The sequence below is a fragment of the Trachypithecus francoisi genome, unplaced genomic scaffold (genome assembly GCF_009764315.1).
Source record: "Trachypithecus francoisi isolate TF-2019V2 unplaced genomic scaffold, Tfra_2.0 Lachesis_group12, whole genome shotgun sequence".
Lineage (NCBI taxonomy): Eukaryota > Metazoa > Chordata > Mammalia > Primates > Cercopithecidae > Trachypithecus > Trachypithecus francoisi.
This window is the reverse complement of record NW_022681457.1, coordinates 6884377-6903747: the sequence shown is the minus strand read 5'-3', so window position 1 is coordinate 6903747 and position 19371 is coordinate 6884377. Positions and strand designations below refer to the sequence as shown.

General features: G+C 54.4%; 1 protein-coding gene across 3 annotated transcripts; it reads right to left on the bottom strand.

The window, feature by feature from the left end:
* Nucleotides 1–3303: 3303 nt before the first annotated feature.
* SPACA6 (sperm acrosome associated 6) lies at nt 3304–19233 on the bottom strand. Of its 3 annotated transcripts, none has more exons than XM_033224341.1 (9): nt 19038–19233; nt 14060–14137; nt 6652–6720; nt 5759–5782; nt 5317–5394; nt 5074–5183; nt 4208–4364; nt 3902–4112; nt 3304–3406 (listed from the first exon to the last, which is right to left on the bottom strand). In XM_033224341.1, the coding sequence occupies exons 1-9, from the start codon at nt 19126–19128 to the stop codon at nt 3373–3375; spliced, it is 852 nt and encodes a 283-aa protein (XP_033080232.1). In that variant the 5' UTR covers nt 19129–19233; the 3' UTR covers nt 3304–3372. The 3 variants fall into 3 exon arrangements, with proteins under 3 accessions (XP_033080232.1, XP_033080235.1, XP_033080236.1); XM_033224344.1 differs by having other exon boundaries at nt 4208–4333; nt 5076–5183; nt 19038–19191; XM_033224345.1 differs by lacking the exon at nt 19038–19233 and adding an exon at nt 14900–15762.
* Between the last annotated feature and the right edge of the window lie 138 nt (nt 19234–19371).

The window sequence follows — 19371 nt, the reverse complement described above, 5'->3', positions numbered from 1 at the left end:
CTCCATCACACGTTACCATATAATTTCGTATTTTGTTTTCTTATTTATTGTCTGTGACATAAGAAATACATACTTGGTGTCTGTCCCTGGTTTCTGACAGTCTTAAACCCTCGTAATTTCTGGAGTGATGTAGGCAACAGAAGCGTCTTACATAGAGCTCCTAATCTCGTGAATTTCCTGGGTGATAGCAGCATCGTTTGTTCTGCTCGTGACTCTTGGTGGTCTCCTGGATGGGCACTGGTCACCAGCGAGACTAGGCCATGATTAGGAGCTTAAGAGCTTTCAGCCTCACCCGCCCCCTCCAGTACTTGGGGAGGGAAAAAGGGGTGGAGACTGAGTTAGTCAGTGATCACGACTACATGATGAACAATCCCTAAAATATGGGGTTTGCAGAGCTTCCAGGCTGGTGAATGAATCCACGCACTGATAGGCTGCTGCATCCCAACTCCCATGGACACAGAAACTTCTGCACTTGGGACCCTTCTGGACCGCACCCTATCTACCTCTTCATCTGGCTATTAACCTAGTTCCTTCATACTCTCCTTTATAATAAACCCGTATGTTTCCCCGAGTTATTCAAGCTATTCCAGCAAATTACTGAGCTGGGGGGCTGCAGGTTGCAGGAGCCCCGGACTTGCGACTGGTGTCTGAAGTGGGGTCAGTCTTGTGGGCCTGAGCTCTTAAAACTTGTGTAGCGTGATGCTAACTCTGGGTTGTTTATTTTAGAATTGAAGGAATTATAGGACACTCAACTGGTATCTGGGAGAGTTGGAGAATTGGTTGGTATGGGGGCAGGAGGTAGAATCCCACACATTTAGTGTCAGAAATGTTGGGAGTAGAGAAACAGTTTTCTGGCCAGGAGCGGTGGCTCACGCCTATAATCTCAGCACTCTGGGAGGCTGAGGCAGGCAATCACTTGAGGTCAGGAGTTTGAGACCAGCCTGGCCTACATGGCGAAACCCTGTCTCTACTAAAAATACAAAAATTAGCCGGGCATGTTGGCATACGCCTTTGTAGTCCCAACTATTTGGGAGGCTGAGGCACGAGAATTGCTTGAACCCAGGGGATGAAGGCTACAGTGAGCCAAGATTGTAGCACTGCACTCCAGCCTGGGCGGCAGATCAGGACTCCATCTCAAACAAACAAAAAAAAAAAGAGAGAGAGAAACAATTTTCTTTTACTGTCCACTGGAATCTAAGTTTCATGTGAGTACTATACAAACTTTTTGTCTCTTATTTCTTCATTGGGATCTCTACAGTGCCTTGAAAATACATGACAAAATAGTAAACACTCAATAAATATTTGCTGAATGAACAAATTAATAAAGGGAAATAGACCAGTGAACAAGAATGAGTACATGCTCAGAAGGAGCTTCTCTTTCAGGCAGGAAAGGCAAAACCAAATTAAAAAGTGAGTTAACAGCTGAGCGCGGTGGCTCACGCCTGTAATCCCAGCACTTCGGGAGGCTAAGGCAGGTGGATCACCTGAGGTCAGGAGTTCCAGATCAGCCTGGCCAACATGGAGAAACCCTGTCTCTACCAAAAATACAAAATTAGCCAATTGTGGTGGCACATGCCTGTGATCCCAGCTACTCAGGAGGCTGAGGCAGGAGAATCGCTTGAACCTGGGAGGCGGAGGTTGCAGTGAGCCAGGATCGCATCATTGCACTCCAGCCTGGGCAACAAGAGCGAAACTCCGTCTCAAAAAAAAAAAAAGAAGTACTTAACATTAGGTCCAGATGAGCTCAGTGAACAAGGTGAAATTGGGCAATGTCAAATGGGAAGAGAGAGGTAGTTAAGAGAAGGAGCCATTCGATCTGGGATCTGTGCAACGAGAGAGAGGTGGGTTTGTGAAGTTCAGAGGAAAGTCATTTCAAGTATGAAGCACAGCAAAGGCCTAGAAATGGGACTGAGACTTGCATGTTCCAGGGACCAAATAAGGAGGCCACTGGGGTTGGAAAGCAGCAAGGGGCCTGAAGGAGAGGTAGAGTCAGTAAAGTAAATGCAGTGCCAGCCTTACAGACTTGTCAAGGGGATTATCAGAGTTAATAGATGTAATGGCTGCTCAGGGGAAATCATAATTGAGTTAACTAGACAAAAAAAAAAGTAGAAAATATTATTCTAGGTGGGAAACAGTGTGAACCAAGATCCTAGAGAGGGCAAGAAGTATCATGATGAATGCAAGGAAAGAGGAAAGGTCAGAGAAAAACCGCAGGGTGGCAAGATCAAGGAGGAAAGGGGTACGGCACAAGGCTGCTAGTGAGGTCAGCAAAGGCCAGACTTGTGGAACCTCTGAGGCTTTGACAAGGAATTGGATTTTGTCTCAATGGCAAGAGGGAGCCACTAAAGGATTCTGGGCAGAGTAACCCAATTTGACACACTTTAAAACTTAAGTCCTTGGCCGGGCATGGTGGCTCACGCCTGTAATCCCAGCACTTTGGGAGGCCGAGGCGGGTGGATCACTTGAGGTCAGGAGTTCAAGAACAGTCTGGCCACAAGGTGCAACCCTGTCTCTACTGAAAATACAAAAATCAGACGGGTATGGCGGTACATGCCTATAATCCCAGCCACCTGGGAGGCTGAGGCAAGAAAATCGCTTGAACCTGGGAGGCGGAGGTTGCAGTCAGCTGACATCACACCACTGCACTCCAGCCTGGGCCTTGGAGTGAGATGCTGTCTCCAAATAAAATAAAATAAAATAAATCAGAGCAAACACATTCAAAAGCTAGCAGAAGGCAAGAAATAAAAAAAAAAAAAAAAAAAAAAAAATAAAAATAAAAATAAAAATAAAAATAAAATAAATCAAAACAAAACAAGTCCTGCTGGTATGTAGAGAACGGGCTAGAGTGGAGAGAGGCCAAGGAGAGGCGGGGGTCTGCTCCACTGATCCAGACATGAAGTGGGGGTGACTGGGACCACAGAGAAGGCAGCTTCACGAGATATTTAGGAGTTAAAAAGTCTGAGAGTTGGAAATGAAAATGAATTCGAAGTGGAGGCGAAGTCAGATTCCAAGGTTTCTGGTTTGAACTGCTAGGTGGATGGTGTTGCTCTTTCTGGTAGGAGGAAAGCCTCGGGGAGGAACAGCCTCTGAAGGCAACATGGAGGACTCTATTTGAGGGTGTCTTCTGCAGGTGGAAATGTCAAGGAGACAGCCTTGAGAGGGGGTATCTGGGTTCCCACCTAACTTGCACTGCGGTAGCTATGCCTAACTGTCATTATGCGGGCCATATTCATCTGGGCATGTGTGGGCTTGCTGCACCTCCAACCCGACTTAGTAGTGACCACCTTCAGAGATGAAACAGTCCAGAGTTGAAATATATTCTTTATTTTCAGAATGGAAACAGGATAGGGAAGGAGGAAAGAGATACCTTTGTTAGTTGCCACTGCAGTACCATCGAAAGAATATCCTGGGGAAACAAAGAGGTATGTGTGTTACAGGAGGGGTTGGTGACTAGAAACCTAAGTCCTGGAGGCCTGGACACCAGGGTCGAAAAGGTGGACAGGGCCTGGACTCCTGGGTCTGAGGAAGGAGGGGCTGGGGCCTGGGATTCTGGGTCTCAGGGAGGAGGAACCTGGGTGCCTGGATTCTTGGATCTGAGGGAGTAGGGCTAAGGCCTTGGACTCCTGGGTCTGAGTGAGGAGAGGTGTGGGGGCCTGGACTCCTGGGTCTGAGGGAGGAAGGGCTGGGGACCTGGATTCTTAGATCTAAGGGAGGAGCGAGCTGGGGACTTGGATTTCTGGGCTGAGTAAGGAGGGGCTGGGACCTGGACTCGTGGATCTGAGAGGGGAGGGACTGAGAGCCCGACCTCCTGGGTTGGAGGTTGGTGGGAACCCAGACTTCTCGGTGGGATCTGAGAGAGCGGGGAGCTAGATGCTGGGGCGCCGGGGTACCGAGGACTCACCACGCCAACACGGTCGCACTCGCTGATGCGAGGGCCCCGAGGGCTGCAAGCAGGAACAGGTTGCTGGGCGTCAGAGCCTCGGGCCTGACGAGCAGCTCGCCCAGGCTGGGCCTCCAGGGCTCGATCACCTCGGCGTCCCGCGGCGCCCAGCGCAGCACTTCCCGGAACGAGGCCTGCAACTCTGTCTCCGCCCGCGGGGGCGGGCCCGTCACTGCGGGGGCGCGCACGTCAGTCAGGCACGAGCCCCACCCCTCGCTCCGGCCCTCTCCCCGCCCCGCTCGCTCGCGCCGCCGCGCCCCGCCCCACCGTTAAGAAAGAAGTAGAGCCGGGCCAGGGGGCGCCGGTCTTGCTTGATCACGCAGGAGAACGTGCCGCGGTGCGTAAGCTGCGTCGGACGGATCCGCGCCAGGTATCCTTCGGCCCGCGGCATATCTCGGAAATAGGACAAGTCCTGAGTCCGGAGCTGCGAGACGCGCCGGCTTAAACTCCTCAACTCCGGCTTGCCACTGAGTAACCTACAAGCCCCGCCCCCGAGCTAGACCACGCCTCCTGGAGTCCCGGCCCTGAGCCTTGAGCAGCCCGCCCCCGAGCCCTCTACTCGCTCCTCTGCCGTAAACGCACCCCTTCCCCTCACTCCTTAAACCCTTACCCATAACCTACCCCTAGAACATGCTTTTATTTATGTATGTGGTGTTTATTCTTTTTTCTTTTCCAGACAAGGTCTCGTTTTGGCGCCCAGGTTGCAGTGCAGTGGCGTGATCATAGCTCACTGCAGCCTCGAACTCCTGGACTTAAAACAGTCTTCCCGCTCAGCCTCCCCAGTGTCTGGGGCTATAGGCGTGCACCACCACGCCCGGCTGTTTTTAAAATTTTTTGGTAGAGGTGGGGTCTTAGTATGTTGCACAGGCCGGTCGCGAACTCCTGGCCTCAAGCCATCCTCCCGCCTTGGTCTCCAAAAGCGCTGGGATTACAGTTGTGAGCCCCCGCCCCAGGTCCTTGGTCCTGCATTCTTATCTTCGAGCTCTCCCCTAAATCCCGGGACCCTCCTGTTGCTGATGCCTGTGTCTAGAAGGAGCTTCGCGGAGTCCAGTCCCCGAAAGCTGACTCCCCAACCTCTAGTGAAGCCTAAATCGCCCGTCTAAATGCATCGCGCCTGCCCTGCCCCGACTCACACCTCCTCCTGCGAACTTCCAGGAATAGGTGATCTCCTCCTTTGGCAGCTGGAAGTTCACGATGCAAGAAAACATAGCCTGGTCGCCCCGAATCACTGTCACATCCTGAACTGAAGACGGAGCTGGGTTCACTCGCTGGGCCCCGCCCACGTCTGGCTCGCCACCAGCCAGCTCATGCCCCTCGGTGCTCTGGTCCCGTTTTCTCAAGTTAGTCTCCTGCACCCCGAGGTCCCGCCCCTTCACCTGGGCAGTCCAGCGGGAGGTCGCAGACCCTGGAGTAGCACCCGCTGCAGAGGAAACGCCGGGCGAACTCCTGGAGACCTGTGGGGCGGGAACACTGCGTCAGGTGCCACCTGCCCTCCCAAGCCCGGGGCCCTTGGCCCATCTGAGATCCGTGTAGCTTCCCAGGGTCCATAGGCCAGGTGGCATCTTGACCTCGCCCTCCCTGTTGTCCTTGGCCGACTTTCACGCCTCTCCGCCCTCTAGGATTCCTATTGGTTTGCTTCGGCTCTCACACCCACCTTCTGAGGATTTAGCGCAATACCTGGTTTACTTCCTTTTCTCCAGGGCTTATTGGCCTCCTAAGGATTTGAAGCCCACCCGATTTCCACCACTTGATGTCGTAGGTTTCGGCCCGGACCGCCTCCCTTACCCCGCAATTCCAAGTTTTAGATGAAGTCCTTACCGCAAGGAGGGATGCAGGCCTGGGCTGTGGAGGAAGAGGAAACATCACTAAAGTCATCACTACTTAAAGAACCCTGCCCGGTGCTCCCCTAACGGATGTTACAAGGCCGGACGCATTGCTCCGAGGAGGTAGGGCCAAGCTTTCGTCATAACGTGGGGGCGGGGCCAAGCCTGAGCATTCCATTACGAGGTCAGGCACAGGCCTGCTGCCAGCCTTCTACTTGGGGTTTAGGGGGAGCCACTCTGGTTTGCTGTAGGTCCTGAGGGGGATGGGCAGTCCAGGTGTATTCCACCGAGGAGGCGGGGCTAGATCCTGGGTGATCCTTGCAGGAGACCGGGGCCAAGGTGGTGGCCCACTAAAAGAGGCGTGGCCAGGCTAGAAGTAGTCCCAGAAAGGGGCTCAGTTGGAGGGGAAACTTCATCGAAGGGGCGGGGCAGGATCAAAAATGGTCCATGCGGGGTAAGAGTCCTTCCTCAAGGTCTGAGACTCAAGAGATGGGACCAGGGGATTGAAGGGGAGTGCATGGGGGTCTCAGGAGTGGGTTTTGTTTTGAGATGGAGTCTTGCTCTGTCACCCAGGCTGGAGTGCAGTGGCACAGTCTCCCCTCACTGCAACCCCGCCTCCAGGGTTCAAGCGATTTTCCTGGCTCAGCTTCCTGAGTAGATGAGATTACAGGCATGCGCTACCACGCCCAGCTAATTTTTATATCTTTAGTAGATATGGGTATCACCATGTTGGTCAGACTGGTTTTGAACTCCTGACCTCAAGTGACCTGCTCGCCTCAGCCTCCCAAAGTGCTGCGATTACAGGCGTGAGCCAGCGTGCCCGGCCAAAAGTGGGGTTTTCTAATTGTGTTTGTGTGTCTGAGAGAGGAGAGATGGAGTGTATTTTACCTTCTTTAAGCTGTGTAATGACCTTCTTCATTTTCTCTGCAGCATCAGGGAAGGCAACCTCAAAGGATCCTGGAGAGTGGAGGGGAGGACGGCCTGTGTAGTAAAGCTCTTCCCCTAGGGCTTGGTCCTTGGTCCTGCATTCTGATCTAGCCTGGCTAGGGCTATGCTGGTCCTAGCTCACAGGAGGTGCTGTCATGGTATCTGCCCTTCCCTGGCCCCTCTTCACCCTTCTCTTATTACCATATCCTCTGCTCCTCTTCTTATCTCCCGCCTTGTGTACTTGAAGGCTAACAAGTCCCTAAGTGTCCTTCTGCCTCCTGAATCTCTCCAGGATGGAAGCCCTCCTGGACACCTGCATATAGCTTGTTGTGGGGAGAAGGGGAGGATAAAGATAAAATTCCTCCCCAAGGCCTATTAGGTCTTACGTGGTTTGGCCTAGTTCCCCCTCCCTCCCTGTCCCATCCCTACTGCCCACTTTTCATTTCTTTTTTTGAGACAATGTCTCACTGTCACCCAGGCTGGAGTGCAGTGGCGTGATCTCGGCTCACTGCAACCTCTGCCTCCTGAGTTCAAATGATTCTCCTGCCCTAGCCTCCCTAGTAGCAGGGACTGCAGGAATGCGCCACCACGCCTGGCTAATACTTGTGTTTTTAGTAGAGATGGGGTGTCACCATGTTGGACAGGCTGGTCTCGAACTCCTGACCTCAAGTGATCCACCCACCTCAGCCTCCCAAAGTGCTGAGGTTACAGGCATGAGCCACCATGCCCGGCCTCATTTCCTTTAATATGAAAACAACCACATTCTCTAGCACCTCAGGGCCTTTGCACATGCTGGCTTCGGTTTTTAGCATATTTTTCCTTCTCCTAATCATCATTCCATCATCACAGATCTAACCAAGTTCCCTGTTTTTGTCTCTCATTGCAATTATTTCATTCCTAGCTCTCATCCGTCTGCAATTACATATATTTATATATAGATGATGATCATGTATGTCTGTCTCGTAAGTAAATAAACATGTTCTTCTGTAGCGCTGTGTCCTCTGAATCCTGGAGAGGGCCCCGAGTCTTAAAACTGCTCAGTTAGTATTTGTACAATGAATTCCAGGATCCAACTCAAACTAGAGACCCCAACTGGTGGCCTATGGCCCAAATCCATCCACGGGATGTGTTATATTTGGCCTGGAAAGTGTTTAAAAGAAAATGAACCAGTTGCCAACATATAAAATTTGGAATGTCACATAAAACGTTTGGCATCTTTTTACAAAGTTGGAAGAGCTGTAACACAAAGATCGTATTTCCATAAGGCAGCGAATAGCTGGAGATGAGTAGCAACCATTCCCTTGAAATGGAGCACACACCGGCCACTTCCATGGTCCCCGTCCTCTATTCACTTCTATATTTAGCCATCTTTTACTCTTTTATCTTCCTTGTCTTTGTAGGTGTTTTTGTTGTTTTGAGATAGAGTCTCACTCTGTTGCCCAGGCTGGGGTACTGTGGTGTGATCTTGGCTCACTGCAACTTTTACTTCCCAGGTTCAAGCGATTTTCCTGCCTCAGCCTCCCCAGTAGCTAGGATTACAGGCACCCACCACCATGCCCAACTAATTTTTGTATTTTTAGTACAGATGGGGTTTCACCACGTTGGCCAGGCTGGTCTCAAACTCATGACCTCAAGTGATCTGCCCACCTCAGCCTCCCAAACTGCTGGGATTACAGGTGTGGGCCACCATGCCTGGCCTTGTGTTTTGACCACTGCAGTGGCCTCCAAATCCAAACTGTATGGGTTTGTGGCTTGTTCCAGTGGAATAAGAAAAAGTAGACAGCTGACTTGATCTCGTGGTGGTTTGTGGAAATCAGAAATGTGGCAGGGTTTTGTAGGCTAAATTGTGCCCCCCTCAACCAAATTTGTATGTTGAAGTCCTAACTCTCAGTACCTCAGAATGTGACTGTACTTGGTTCTTAATGAGGTGATTAAGTTAAAATGAGGTCATTAGGGTGGGCCGTAATGCTGTATGATTGGTATCCTTATAAGAAGAGGAAATTAGGATACAGAGATGAACACAGGGACATATGAAGAAAGCATCTACAAGCCAAAGAGAGAGGCCTTAGAAGAAACCAACCCTGCTGACACCAAAACCTTGACCTCAGACTTCTGGAAGGCAGAAACTTCTGTTGTTCGAGTCACCCAGTCTACGGTACTTTGTTACAGTGGTCCCAGCAAACCAATACCCAGGAATTGTCCATGGCCTCCAAATATCTATATATTGATATCCACAGAACAGGTAAAAGGCTTCATCTCCCAGCCTGCCTTGCAGTTGTGGTCATGTGACCAAGCTATAGCCATAGGATGTAAATGGATGTGTTATATGTGAGTCACAGGAAGTGGCCTTAAAAGGGAGGTGGTACCGCACCTGGAATCCCAGCTACTCTGGAGGCTGAGGTGACAGGATCACTTGAGGCCAGGAGTTCAAGATAAGCCTGGGCAACATATCAAGACACCATCCCTAAACAAATTTTTATAGATTAGCCAAGTGTGATGGCATGTGTCTGTAGTCTTAGCTACTCAGGAAGCTGAAGTGGGTGGATGGTTGAACCCAGGAGTTCAAGGCTGTAGTGAGCTATGATTGCACCACTGTACTCCAGCCTGGACAATACAGCAAGACTCTGTCTCTAAAAAACAGAGAGAAGGTGGTGCCATCTTACTGTTCCCCTCATCCATCCTGCTGCCAGAAAATTTGCATCCTGCTGCCTGAAAATTTGTTTTGATGGTTGGAGCTCTAGCAGCCACACAGGACCATGAGGACAAGGGCTATTCCCTGGGATATTAAGCCTTGAAGGAGCTTGGATCCCCAAGAAATGGAGGTGCCAAACTACCCTGAAGTGCCTACCTCAAGACTTACTTTATATAGGAGAGATAAACTTCCTATGGGCTTAAGCCATTGCAAGGACAGGGGAAAGCGTCCTCTGTGATTAAAACCATACAGAAAGGGAGGGAACTGCGGATATTGGCAAGAGAGTGGCTGAAACAACGATCACTGGATATACACTTGGAGAGAGGAAGTACTGATGCCGAGAAGTGGGTTCCAAATGAGGACCTAGTGGTCTCTCCTCGGCCACAGAGCAAGGAGTGTGGTCTCAAGATGGCAGGATGATCAGGAGCATGTGGTCAGACTGGGGTGCACAAATGAGACGCCAGGATGTTGCAGGAGTCATCCAAATAATTTCTATGGGCCAAATCAAATGACTCATGGGCAAGGTGAATGTGGGATATACCGAGGAAGCCATGGTGGTGGGTTGGGCTTATAACCCACCAGGGGAGTATGAATGGAGTGAAATGTTCCAAACAGCCTGGGTTATAGCAAGCAGGCCACAAAGAGGCATGGGTGGGTGTTGTAAAGTCTCCCCCACAGGAGTTGCATATCGTCAGGAGCTCTGACTCTGGTTCAGATCATCTGGGGTCTGAGTCCTGGCGCTTCCATCTTGAGCATACCTGTCTCAGCTCTGAGTATCAATCACAAGCCCTCCTCCCCATGTGACCTTGGCCAAGTGACTTCACCTTCCTGATCCTCAGTCTCCTCATTCATCAAATGGGGATGATAGCACTGTCTGTATCACAGGGTTGGGGGAGGATGAGATGCCATACAACCATGAAAGCATCCTCATCCCCACTCTTTCAGGGCATTGTTTAAGGATTGTATGAGATGGTGTCGCTAAGCATGTAGAATGGCTCCTGGCACATAGTGAGTGTTAGAGAAGGCTGGCAAACTTAGGATTGCCATCTCCAAGTTTGAGATGGGGAAACAGAGGCGTGGGGAGATTACAGAAGTGGTCCAAAGTCACATGGCTACGTTTGACCCTGGTGGTCAGGCTACAGAGCCTCCACACCTAATCGCTGCATGCATAATCTCCACACCTAATACTGCATCCAATCTGTACCAGGTCATCCACTCCGTGGTTTATGTATACATATATACAAATAAGATCACCGGGATCACCAAGAGGCAGTCAGCCTACGTCAGCTCCTCCATCTCCCTGCTCCTCCCTCTGGAGGAGACGCAAAAGTCATCCTTGATTCTTCCCGCTGCCCTCACCCACCTACATCTGGTCCAGTCTATCTCCAAATATATCCCAGGTCTACTGTTCTTGTCCGGAAGAGCCCCAGCGTTCCCATCTGAGAAGCGAGACTATAAAACCCAGCCTCACAGGGCCGGTAGAGGATATCCTTTAGGAAGATACTTAATATGAATGACTCTGTGTATGGCAAACACAGCCTCTAACACGCATGGGCAGGCCTGGCACACGGTCAAATCCTTATGCCCACCCCCCTCTGTTCAGACCTCATCTGGGCCCCGGACCACTGTGACTGGTCCAAGCCACCACGGGCAGGCTTCTCACTGGAAGTCTTTCTGCCTTTGTCCAGGACCCACATAGCTGCCAGAGAGATCTCCTTAAATCCCAGGTCAGATCCTGTCTCTCTGTGTAAAGTCCTCCAATAGCTCCCCCGTTTCAAGAGCAAAAAACAAAAGTCATTCCAAGGGCCTACAACAGCAATTCTCAGAGTGTTTCCAGAGCAGCATCATGAGCCCTGCCTGGGATCTTGACAGAAATGTCCATTTCTGGGCCCTACCTTGGACCTGCTGGTCAGAGGCGGTGGAGTCCAGAAATCTGCATTTTAAATAAGCTCCCAGGGGATTCTGATATATGCTGGGGCTTGAGAATCACCTGTCTATGAGGATCTACCGGAGGTAGCCCCTTGCTATCTCTCTGATTTCACCTTCACTCCAGCCCCATGGGCCCCAGGGTCTTGCACTGGGTGTGTGGCCTGAAAATCTCTTTCCCCAGATTATCTGCATGGCTGTCACTGTCACCTTGTTCAGGTCTTTGCTCAACTGGACTCTGTCATTTCCATCTGCCCTGACCAACCTATTTAAAATTATCACCCAGCCATGCCTGTAACCCCAGCACTTAGGGAGACTGAGGTGGGAAGATCACTTGAGCCCAGGAATTCAAGACCAATCCCATCGTTACAAACTATTTAAAAAATTAGCCAAAGATGGTGATGCATACCATCTTTGTCCCACCTTATAGTCCCAGCTACTTGGGAGGCTGAGGCAGGAAGACGGCTTGAGCCCAGGAGTTTGAGGCTACAGTGAGCTATTATCAGACCACTGAACTCCAGCCTGGGTGACAAAATGAGACCCTATCTCAAAAAAAAAAAAAAAATAAGGCCGGGCACAGTGGCTCATGCCTTTAATCGCAGCACTTTAGGAGGCTGCGGCAGGCAGATCACGAGGTCAGGAGATGGAGACCATCCTGGCTAACACGGTGAAACACCGTCTCTACTAAAAATACAAAAAAAATTAGCCGGGCGTGGTGGCGGGCGCCTGTAGTCCCAGCTACTTAGGAGGCTGAGGCAGGAGAATGGCGTGAACCCGGAAGGCGGAGCTTGCAGCGAGCCGAGATCAAGCCACTGTACTCCAGCCTGGGTGACCGAGTGAGACTCCGTCTCAAATAAATAAATTACATTAAATTTTAAAAAAACTATTCCCCCTTTCTCTTCCCCTTCTGTTTTCCTCCACAGCAGGGATCACCAACTGACATACTAAGATACTAAGATATTTTATTATGTTTATTGTCTGTCTCCCCAGACTCCGCCCCAATATAAGCAACCCGAGGATGGGTGGTTTGCAGTTTTGTTCACAGCTGTGTTCCCAGGGTTGTTCCCGGCACATTCAGTAAATCTCATTGAACGTATTGCACCAGCTTCTCCCGGCCTCAGACTCTCGCTCTGGTCCATCTTCCACATGACCCCAGAGGGTTCTCTCTACACCCAGAGCTGCCCCTACTTCTCCGCTGTTCACACTCCTGCTGCAGCTCCCCAGTGCCCTGAGGAAAAAGACTCAAAATTCTCTTTTTCTGCTGAACTCTAGCTGCCTCCTATAAGTCCCTGAGACTCCTTGAAGTCACTACATTCTAACCCAGCTCATCATCTGCCCCCGGCTCTTTCTCTCAGGCTTCTTACTTCAGTGATGACCCACCGTCCAACAGGCCCGGAGCAGGGCCTCTCTCAGACGCTGTTCTTTATGCTTCCCCAAACAGCCCAGCAGACCTAACTCTGGCCCTGGGCCTTCTTCTCCACCTTCACAGCCCCAGCCCCCACTCAGGCCTCCGCTCTGGCCTGGACCCTCACCCAGCCTCTTCTCTCTCCTCTCCAAGTCTGTCCCACATGCGGCCCCACAGAAAGCTTCCACTCCCTGATGCAAAGGTTCCTGATCTTTTTAAAAGCTTCTGTGACTAGGCAGCCTAAGTAGGGAGACAGGGCATTTCCTGGAATCCTGCACACCCCCGATGGAGAGCTTTGGGGCCTCAGATCTCCCTTTAGGGTGGAGGTGGGGGAGCCACTGCTGAGGCCTTCTCCAGGCTGGCCCTGGATGCCTCCTGGGTGGATGGCAATCTTCCCTCTTCCGGGATCTCTGACAAGACGCTTGGAGGGCAAAGCAGGAAGTAAAAGGAGCGACTGTGGGTGTGGGAATCAGCCCTGAGCTCCTGGATCTAAGAGGAAGCCGGTTTATTCTACAGCGCAGGGCTCTGTAACTCCTGCAACTCTGAGCCTCCACAGTTCCAGGGTCTGGCACGCTGTGGGGATCATGGCCATGGTGACCTGGCATGATGACTGCCCATCGGCCACGTGTGGCCCCCAGTCCTGAGGTCTCTTCGCACGGTCACACACCTCAACGCTGTCACATGTGCCTGTCTCATCAGGACAGTCACACCTCGTCTCTCTTCACTGCTGTCACCTGAGCGATCTACTCTGCTGTTCCTGTTTTTCTGCTAATTGCCTCACATCTCAAAAATGTGGAATCATTTTATAAGAAATCTGTGTGTGTGTGAGTTTAAGTGTGTGTGTGCGTGCGAGTGTATGTGTGTTCTATCCTAGAGGAAGATGCCTTCCCTAAGGTCAGGCTCGTCAGGCACCCCAATTTCCCCCTGCCCTCCCCGGCCGCTGAGCTCCGTGGCCATCCAAGGAGGCAAGAAGATTGTCCCACTTTACAGATGGGTAAGTTGAGGCCAGGAGAGGGGCAGTGACCCACCCAGAACTTCATAGCCAGTTAAGATTGTGAGCCATGCAGCCATGGCAGAACTTAGGCCTACCCGACCCCATCTGGACTTCCAGCTCTAGACAATTTCTGCAGCGTCCCTTCCCCCTCACCACCTTCAGCCCCTGGCTCTTAGAGCTACCTTCAACCTTTGCTTGGACAAGTAGCTGAGCTCAATGGCTTCCCAGCTTTCCCTTCCTAGATCACTGCCCAGCTCTGGGGGCCTCCTTCGTCTGCCCCAGGCCCTCCCACATACCCATCTCTTGGGGGCTCCAAGTCCACATCTCCCATCTCCCCATCCCCCACACTCACCCTGGGCAGCAGCCAGCTCCTGCAGGGCATGGGTCATCTGGGTGAAGGCGTCATGCAGGTGGCTTCTCTCATCATAGTCTGGCGGTGAGGGAGGGGGCAGGGGCTGGGGGAGGCAGCTCCCCACAACACCATGTCCCTAATGGGAACATTCTGTCTCTGAGTCTCTGCCCTCCCACGGCTGTATCCTCCCCTCTTTTGACTCTCTGCCCCACAGTCGCTACGCTTCCTGAGTCCCTCCCAAGTCTCTATCCTCACCTCTCTGTGAGTCTCCATCTTCCCTGAGTCTCTGCCCCTGACCAGTCTCTATCCTGCTTCCCTAGTCTCTGCCTCATTTCTATCCTCCCCTTTCTGGGTCTCCATCCTTCTCTGAGTCTCCATCTTCCCCTCTCTGAGTCTCCATCCTCCCCTCTGAGTCTCCATCCTCCCCTCTCTGGGTATCTGTTCCCTCTCCAGTCTCCATCCTCTAATGTCTGTCTCTCCATTGTCCCCTCTCTGAGTATCCATCCTCCCCTCTCTCCGTGACTCTCCATCCTCCCGAGTCTCCATCCTCCCCTCTCTGACTCTCCATCCTCCCGAGTGTCCATCCTTCCCTCTCTGACTCTCCATTTTCCCAAGTCTCCATCCTCCCCTCTCTGACTCTCCATCCTCCCCTCTTTGAGTCTCTGCCCTGCTGTCTTCCCCTATCTGTGTCTCTCTGTCCCTAAATCTCTGTTATTCTCACGGTCTTTGAGCCTTTCTCCTCTGACTATTTCTCTCTGTCTGTCCCTCAGCCTGACCCTCTTGGCCTCTCTGGTTCCTCCCTCTGCACCTTCCCCAGGACACTGATGATGGTCTCCTCACTGATTTCCGTGTCAGAGAGACCCCGGAAGGCGGCCGTGAAGGCCTCCTCACACTCTTCCAGCTTGGGGCCCCGCATGCCAACAAACATCTGACAGATGCGGAGGCGCTCAGAGTAAGTTGTGAAGCAGAGGAGACAGGCCCAGGCGGGCACCCTGGAGACAGCCAGGGCCAACAGGGCAGACAGGACGGCACTGTCGACGGCCACCAGGGCCATCGTGTGGGTCTCAAGGCCAGGGGAGAAGCTAGTAACCTTTATGAAGTCACCACAGGGTGGGGGAAGGGCTAGTGGTCTAGGGTCAGAGGTCAGGTTTCAGTTGGTGGTCAAATGTCATGCTCTGGAGGAAGGGTATGAGAAGTCAGGGGTCAGAGGTCAGGCCAGCAATTCCCCAGGTGTGCGGTTGGGCCAGACGCCAGGCTCCCAAGAACCTCACCTGTGACCCTGGATGTCCTCACAGGTTAAAGGGTCTCAGGGACCCAGAGACTGGCAACATGCTATGCAGTGGCCCGGTAGGCCCTGGGGTGGGGGTCAGAGATGGAGATGGACACAGAGACATTCCGAGAGCCAGAGGCAGAAAGACCAAAAAAGACAGAAACAGAGACACGGAGAGATATCGGGAGGGGCAGAGACCTAGAAAGCCAGAATAAAAGGGAGTCAGAGGATCCACTGTGAAAGAGACGCAGAAGTCACAGAGACACAGCGGAGTGCAGATGGAGAGACAGACAGGGAAGGAAGACAGATTTCAGGGGAAGGAGGGGATGCAGGGACAAGGACAGAAAAGAGCCTCGCTCCTCCTCCCAGGGTCCCTGGGGCAGCCCAGTGGGGCTAACGGTCCCCGAGTGGGGCTGGGGGTCCCCGCCGGGCCCCGTCCCGTGCAGGGCGCAGCCTGGGGAAAGCTAGGAGGCCGTATAGTGATCTCCTTGGGTGTCCTCCTCAACTATACAACCTCCTACCTCAGCCCGGGGGGCGCGGCAGGTGGACAGACCCGACAGACAGACAGACAGGGACCAGGAGGACCAGGGAGTGGGGGGGAGGGCCGGGGAGGCCCCTGCCGCGATGGTGAGCCCCCGACACGGACCCACAGACACGAGCTTGTGTGCGGCGAAGGCCCCGCAAGGTCGGTTCTACGGGTGGGTGCCAGGACCCAGGAGTCCGGGCCCCCGGCCCCTCCTCCCCAAGGAACCCAGGAGTCCAGGCCCTCAGCCCCTTCCTCATCAGGGACCCTGGAGTCAAGGCCCTCATCCTCCTCCTCCCTAATGAACCCAGAAGTCCAGGCCCTTCCTCACCAGAGATGCAGGAATCCAGGTCCCTGGCCCGTTTTCCCCCAAATGTTTCTGGAATCCAAGGACTCAGCCCCTTCCTCTCTCAGACTCATAAGTCCAGATCCAAAGCCCCCTTCTCCCCAGAGACCCAGGAATCCCCACCCCCAGTCCCTCCTCCCTTGGGCCAGGCAGGCCTCCTGGGGAAGGCATGGCCTGATAGAAAACCTGGCTTCCTGGGTGCCGGCTGGGAGAGAACCTCATCTGTCTTGGAATTTGGCCCTTTGGGCACACCTGCTTCCTACTCACCCTTCTGTCAGTCTGCAGACTCCATGCCCAGGGCTAAGGAGGCCAGGGGCTAGCCAACCATCAAAGCCTCCCTGGGTACTTTCTTTCCTCTCTCCTCTCTTCTTTGGGTCATTTATAATGACAGCCACAATCCCCCAGCGATGACCCCATACCAGGCCCAGAGCACCAGTCCTCTCTCTGACACCTCCCAGTCCAGACAGCGAGGTGCCCTCAGCATCCCCCATTTGGCAGGTGAGGGGGCTGAGCCTCAGAGAGGGGAAGAGACTCCCGAAGTCCGCCTGCGAGAGGTGGGCGGTGGACCCAGCACCCACACTCCCCACCCCTGGGCTCAGAGCCCCTCCAGCTGGGGTCTCTCCCGTGCCCAGCCCCTCCTGGACTGTCTGGTTCTAGCTGCCCCTGCTCCAGCCGCACCTTCCCGTTCCTTTCTCGCAGTCCAGGTCTCTCTGGCCCTGCCTTTTTTTCTCTCTCCCTCTTTCTTTCCACCTTCCCTGGTTCCTAGCCTCCTCCTGCATCAGGACATCCCTCCCTGGCTCTGCGCTGGCTTCTCTCTCTCTCTGCCTATCGCCTCTCTCCTCTCCCCGCTCCTGTTTTCCTCCCTCTCTCCCCCTTTCTCCTTCTTTTCCTCTACCTTCTGTCTTTCATCCTCCCCTTCTCCCCGTTCCCCCTCTTTGTCTCTCTCATTCTCTCTGGCCCTCTCTCAGTCTCTGTCTCTCTCTCGTCTCTCACCCTTCTCCACCCCCTTTTTTCAGAGGTCTTTCCTCACTTCCTCTCCTTCCACCCCTTCCCTCTCTCCATCCCTCACCTCCCTCAGTCTCCTGCTCTCTCAGTCTCTATCTCTCTCCCTTTCTCTCTCTCTCTCTCTCCTTCCCTCCCTCTTAGGTCTCTCTCTTTCCTCCCCTCCCCCTTCTCTCTTTGGGTCTCCCTCCCTTCTCTCTCTTTCTCCTTCTCTCTCTCCCTCCCCCTCGCAGCTCGAGCCAGGTCTGGAGCTGGGGGTGGGGTGGGGGTGGTTTGAGAAGGGGCCCAGGGCTGGGGTAGCGACCTGCTGAGGAGGGGGAGGAGAGGCGGGAAAGGGGCGGAGAAGGAAAGGGGGAGGCGGGGGCCGGAGACGGGTCTACGGTCCCAGCTCTCTTCCCCCTTCCCTCCTTCCCAACCTCCCAGACCCTCAGGCGGGGGCGAGAGTCAGGCCAAGGTGGGGAGGAAGGGGAAGGGAGGAGGCTGCCCCCGCCCCCCCCCAAAAACCTGGCCCGGAGCCCAGGCCTGGGTTCCCAGCATGCCCCGGGGCTGCCTGGGGCCTGAGGAGGGGGGTGAGGGGAGAGGGGAAGCCGAGAATCTCAAAGATTCCCGGGACCTAAGCATCTTCCCAACCCGTCAACCAGTGTTTCCTTGGGGAAACTGAGGCGGAGAGCGAAGGGTCAGGACTTGTTCAAGGTCACTGGACAAGGCGTTGGTGGAAACGCGAACTCCCTGGGCCCACAGGCCGGCTTTGGGGAAGGGGTAGGCTCTGGACTTCCCCCAGGCTTAGGTCCCCCTCCCCCTCTCTGCGGACCCTGGGGAGCCCCCAAGGGTCAGAGAGCAGACCCAAACAGTCTGGCACCATGGCAACCAGCTGGCCCCGCCCCCTTAACCCCTGGAGGGCTGGACTCCAGCTGGGGCTAAAGAGGAGGTGGGGACTCCTGGGTTCCGGGGGAGGAGGGGCCTGGGGATCCCCAGAACTGCAGGCTTCAAAGGGATAAAGATGCCGGCGCCTGGACGCTCGGGTTCTAGAGGAGCAGAGGGTGGTTGGGGGCCGCGCTCCTTGGGAAGAGGCGCTGAGGTTCTGAACTCTGGGGTTTTGAAGGAGTTAGGGGCTGGAGTGTGGATTCCCTGGTCTGAGAGAACAGACTAGGGCTCAGACTCCTGGATCCAGGAAAAAAGGGGGCTGGGGGCTTGGATTTTGGAATGGATGGGGGAATGGGTGGGGGACTGGGTGGTGTACTCCCAGATCTGAGGGAGGAGGGGGCTGGGACCTGGAATCCCGGGTGCCCGAGGGAGCATGGATGCTGGGCCTCTCCTCCTCCAGACATCCCCTGCCCCCGCCGCTGACCCTGGCCTGTCTGGCAGCCCAGACAACCTCCCCCTCCTCCTCGGCCCCCTCCCACTGGCACGGCTCACCCTTGACCCCTCAAAGCCCCGCAGCCCCATCCCTGCCCCTCCCCCTCCCCTCCGGCCAGACGTTAACCCTTCCGCTGCCGCAGGCACTCCAAAGTCAGACAGTCTTCCTCCACCTCCCCCGAGGGCTCAGGCAGCTCGCCCCTAGTCTCCTCCAGCCAGGATCCTACCAGCCCCAGCCCCCATCTCTGTCCTCCCTCTTGAATCTAGGAGGTGTCCCCAGCTTTATCCAGCTTCTGGACCCCGGAATCCAGGTCCCAGCCCTCTCCTTCAAGGATTCTGGAGTCTGGGCTACCAGCTACCCCACCCCCCCACCCCCAACTCCTCCTCCAAGAACCCAGAAATCCAGGCCCCCGGGTGCTCCTCCCTCAAGGACCCAGGAGTCCGGGCCCCAGCCCCCCAACCTCCCTTTCCGCAGACTCACGGCTCCCGCGGCTCCCGCGTCGCAGGGAAGGGGTCTTCTCCGCCGCCCGGGGCCCGCAGGCCGGGCCCCAACGCCGCCGAGCGCTCTCCATCCTCTCCCCGCCTTCGCCGCCCGGCGGCCTCTCCCCTTCCTCCCGCCGTCCCCGCCATCCTCCTTCCCTTCTCCCCGACTCCCTCCGGCCGGCGCCTCCTCCCCGGCTCTGCGGCCCGGGGCTCCCCCTCCCCAGACCCCGCCGGCGGCGCGGCCGTGGGACCAGCCCCCTCCCCAGGGGGCCCCCCGCCCCGGCCCCTCCCCACCGCCCAGCCCAGTCCGGCCTGGCTTCCCCCCTGCCCCG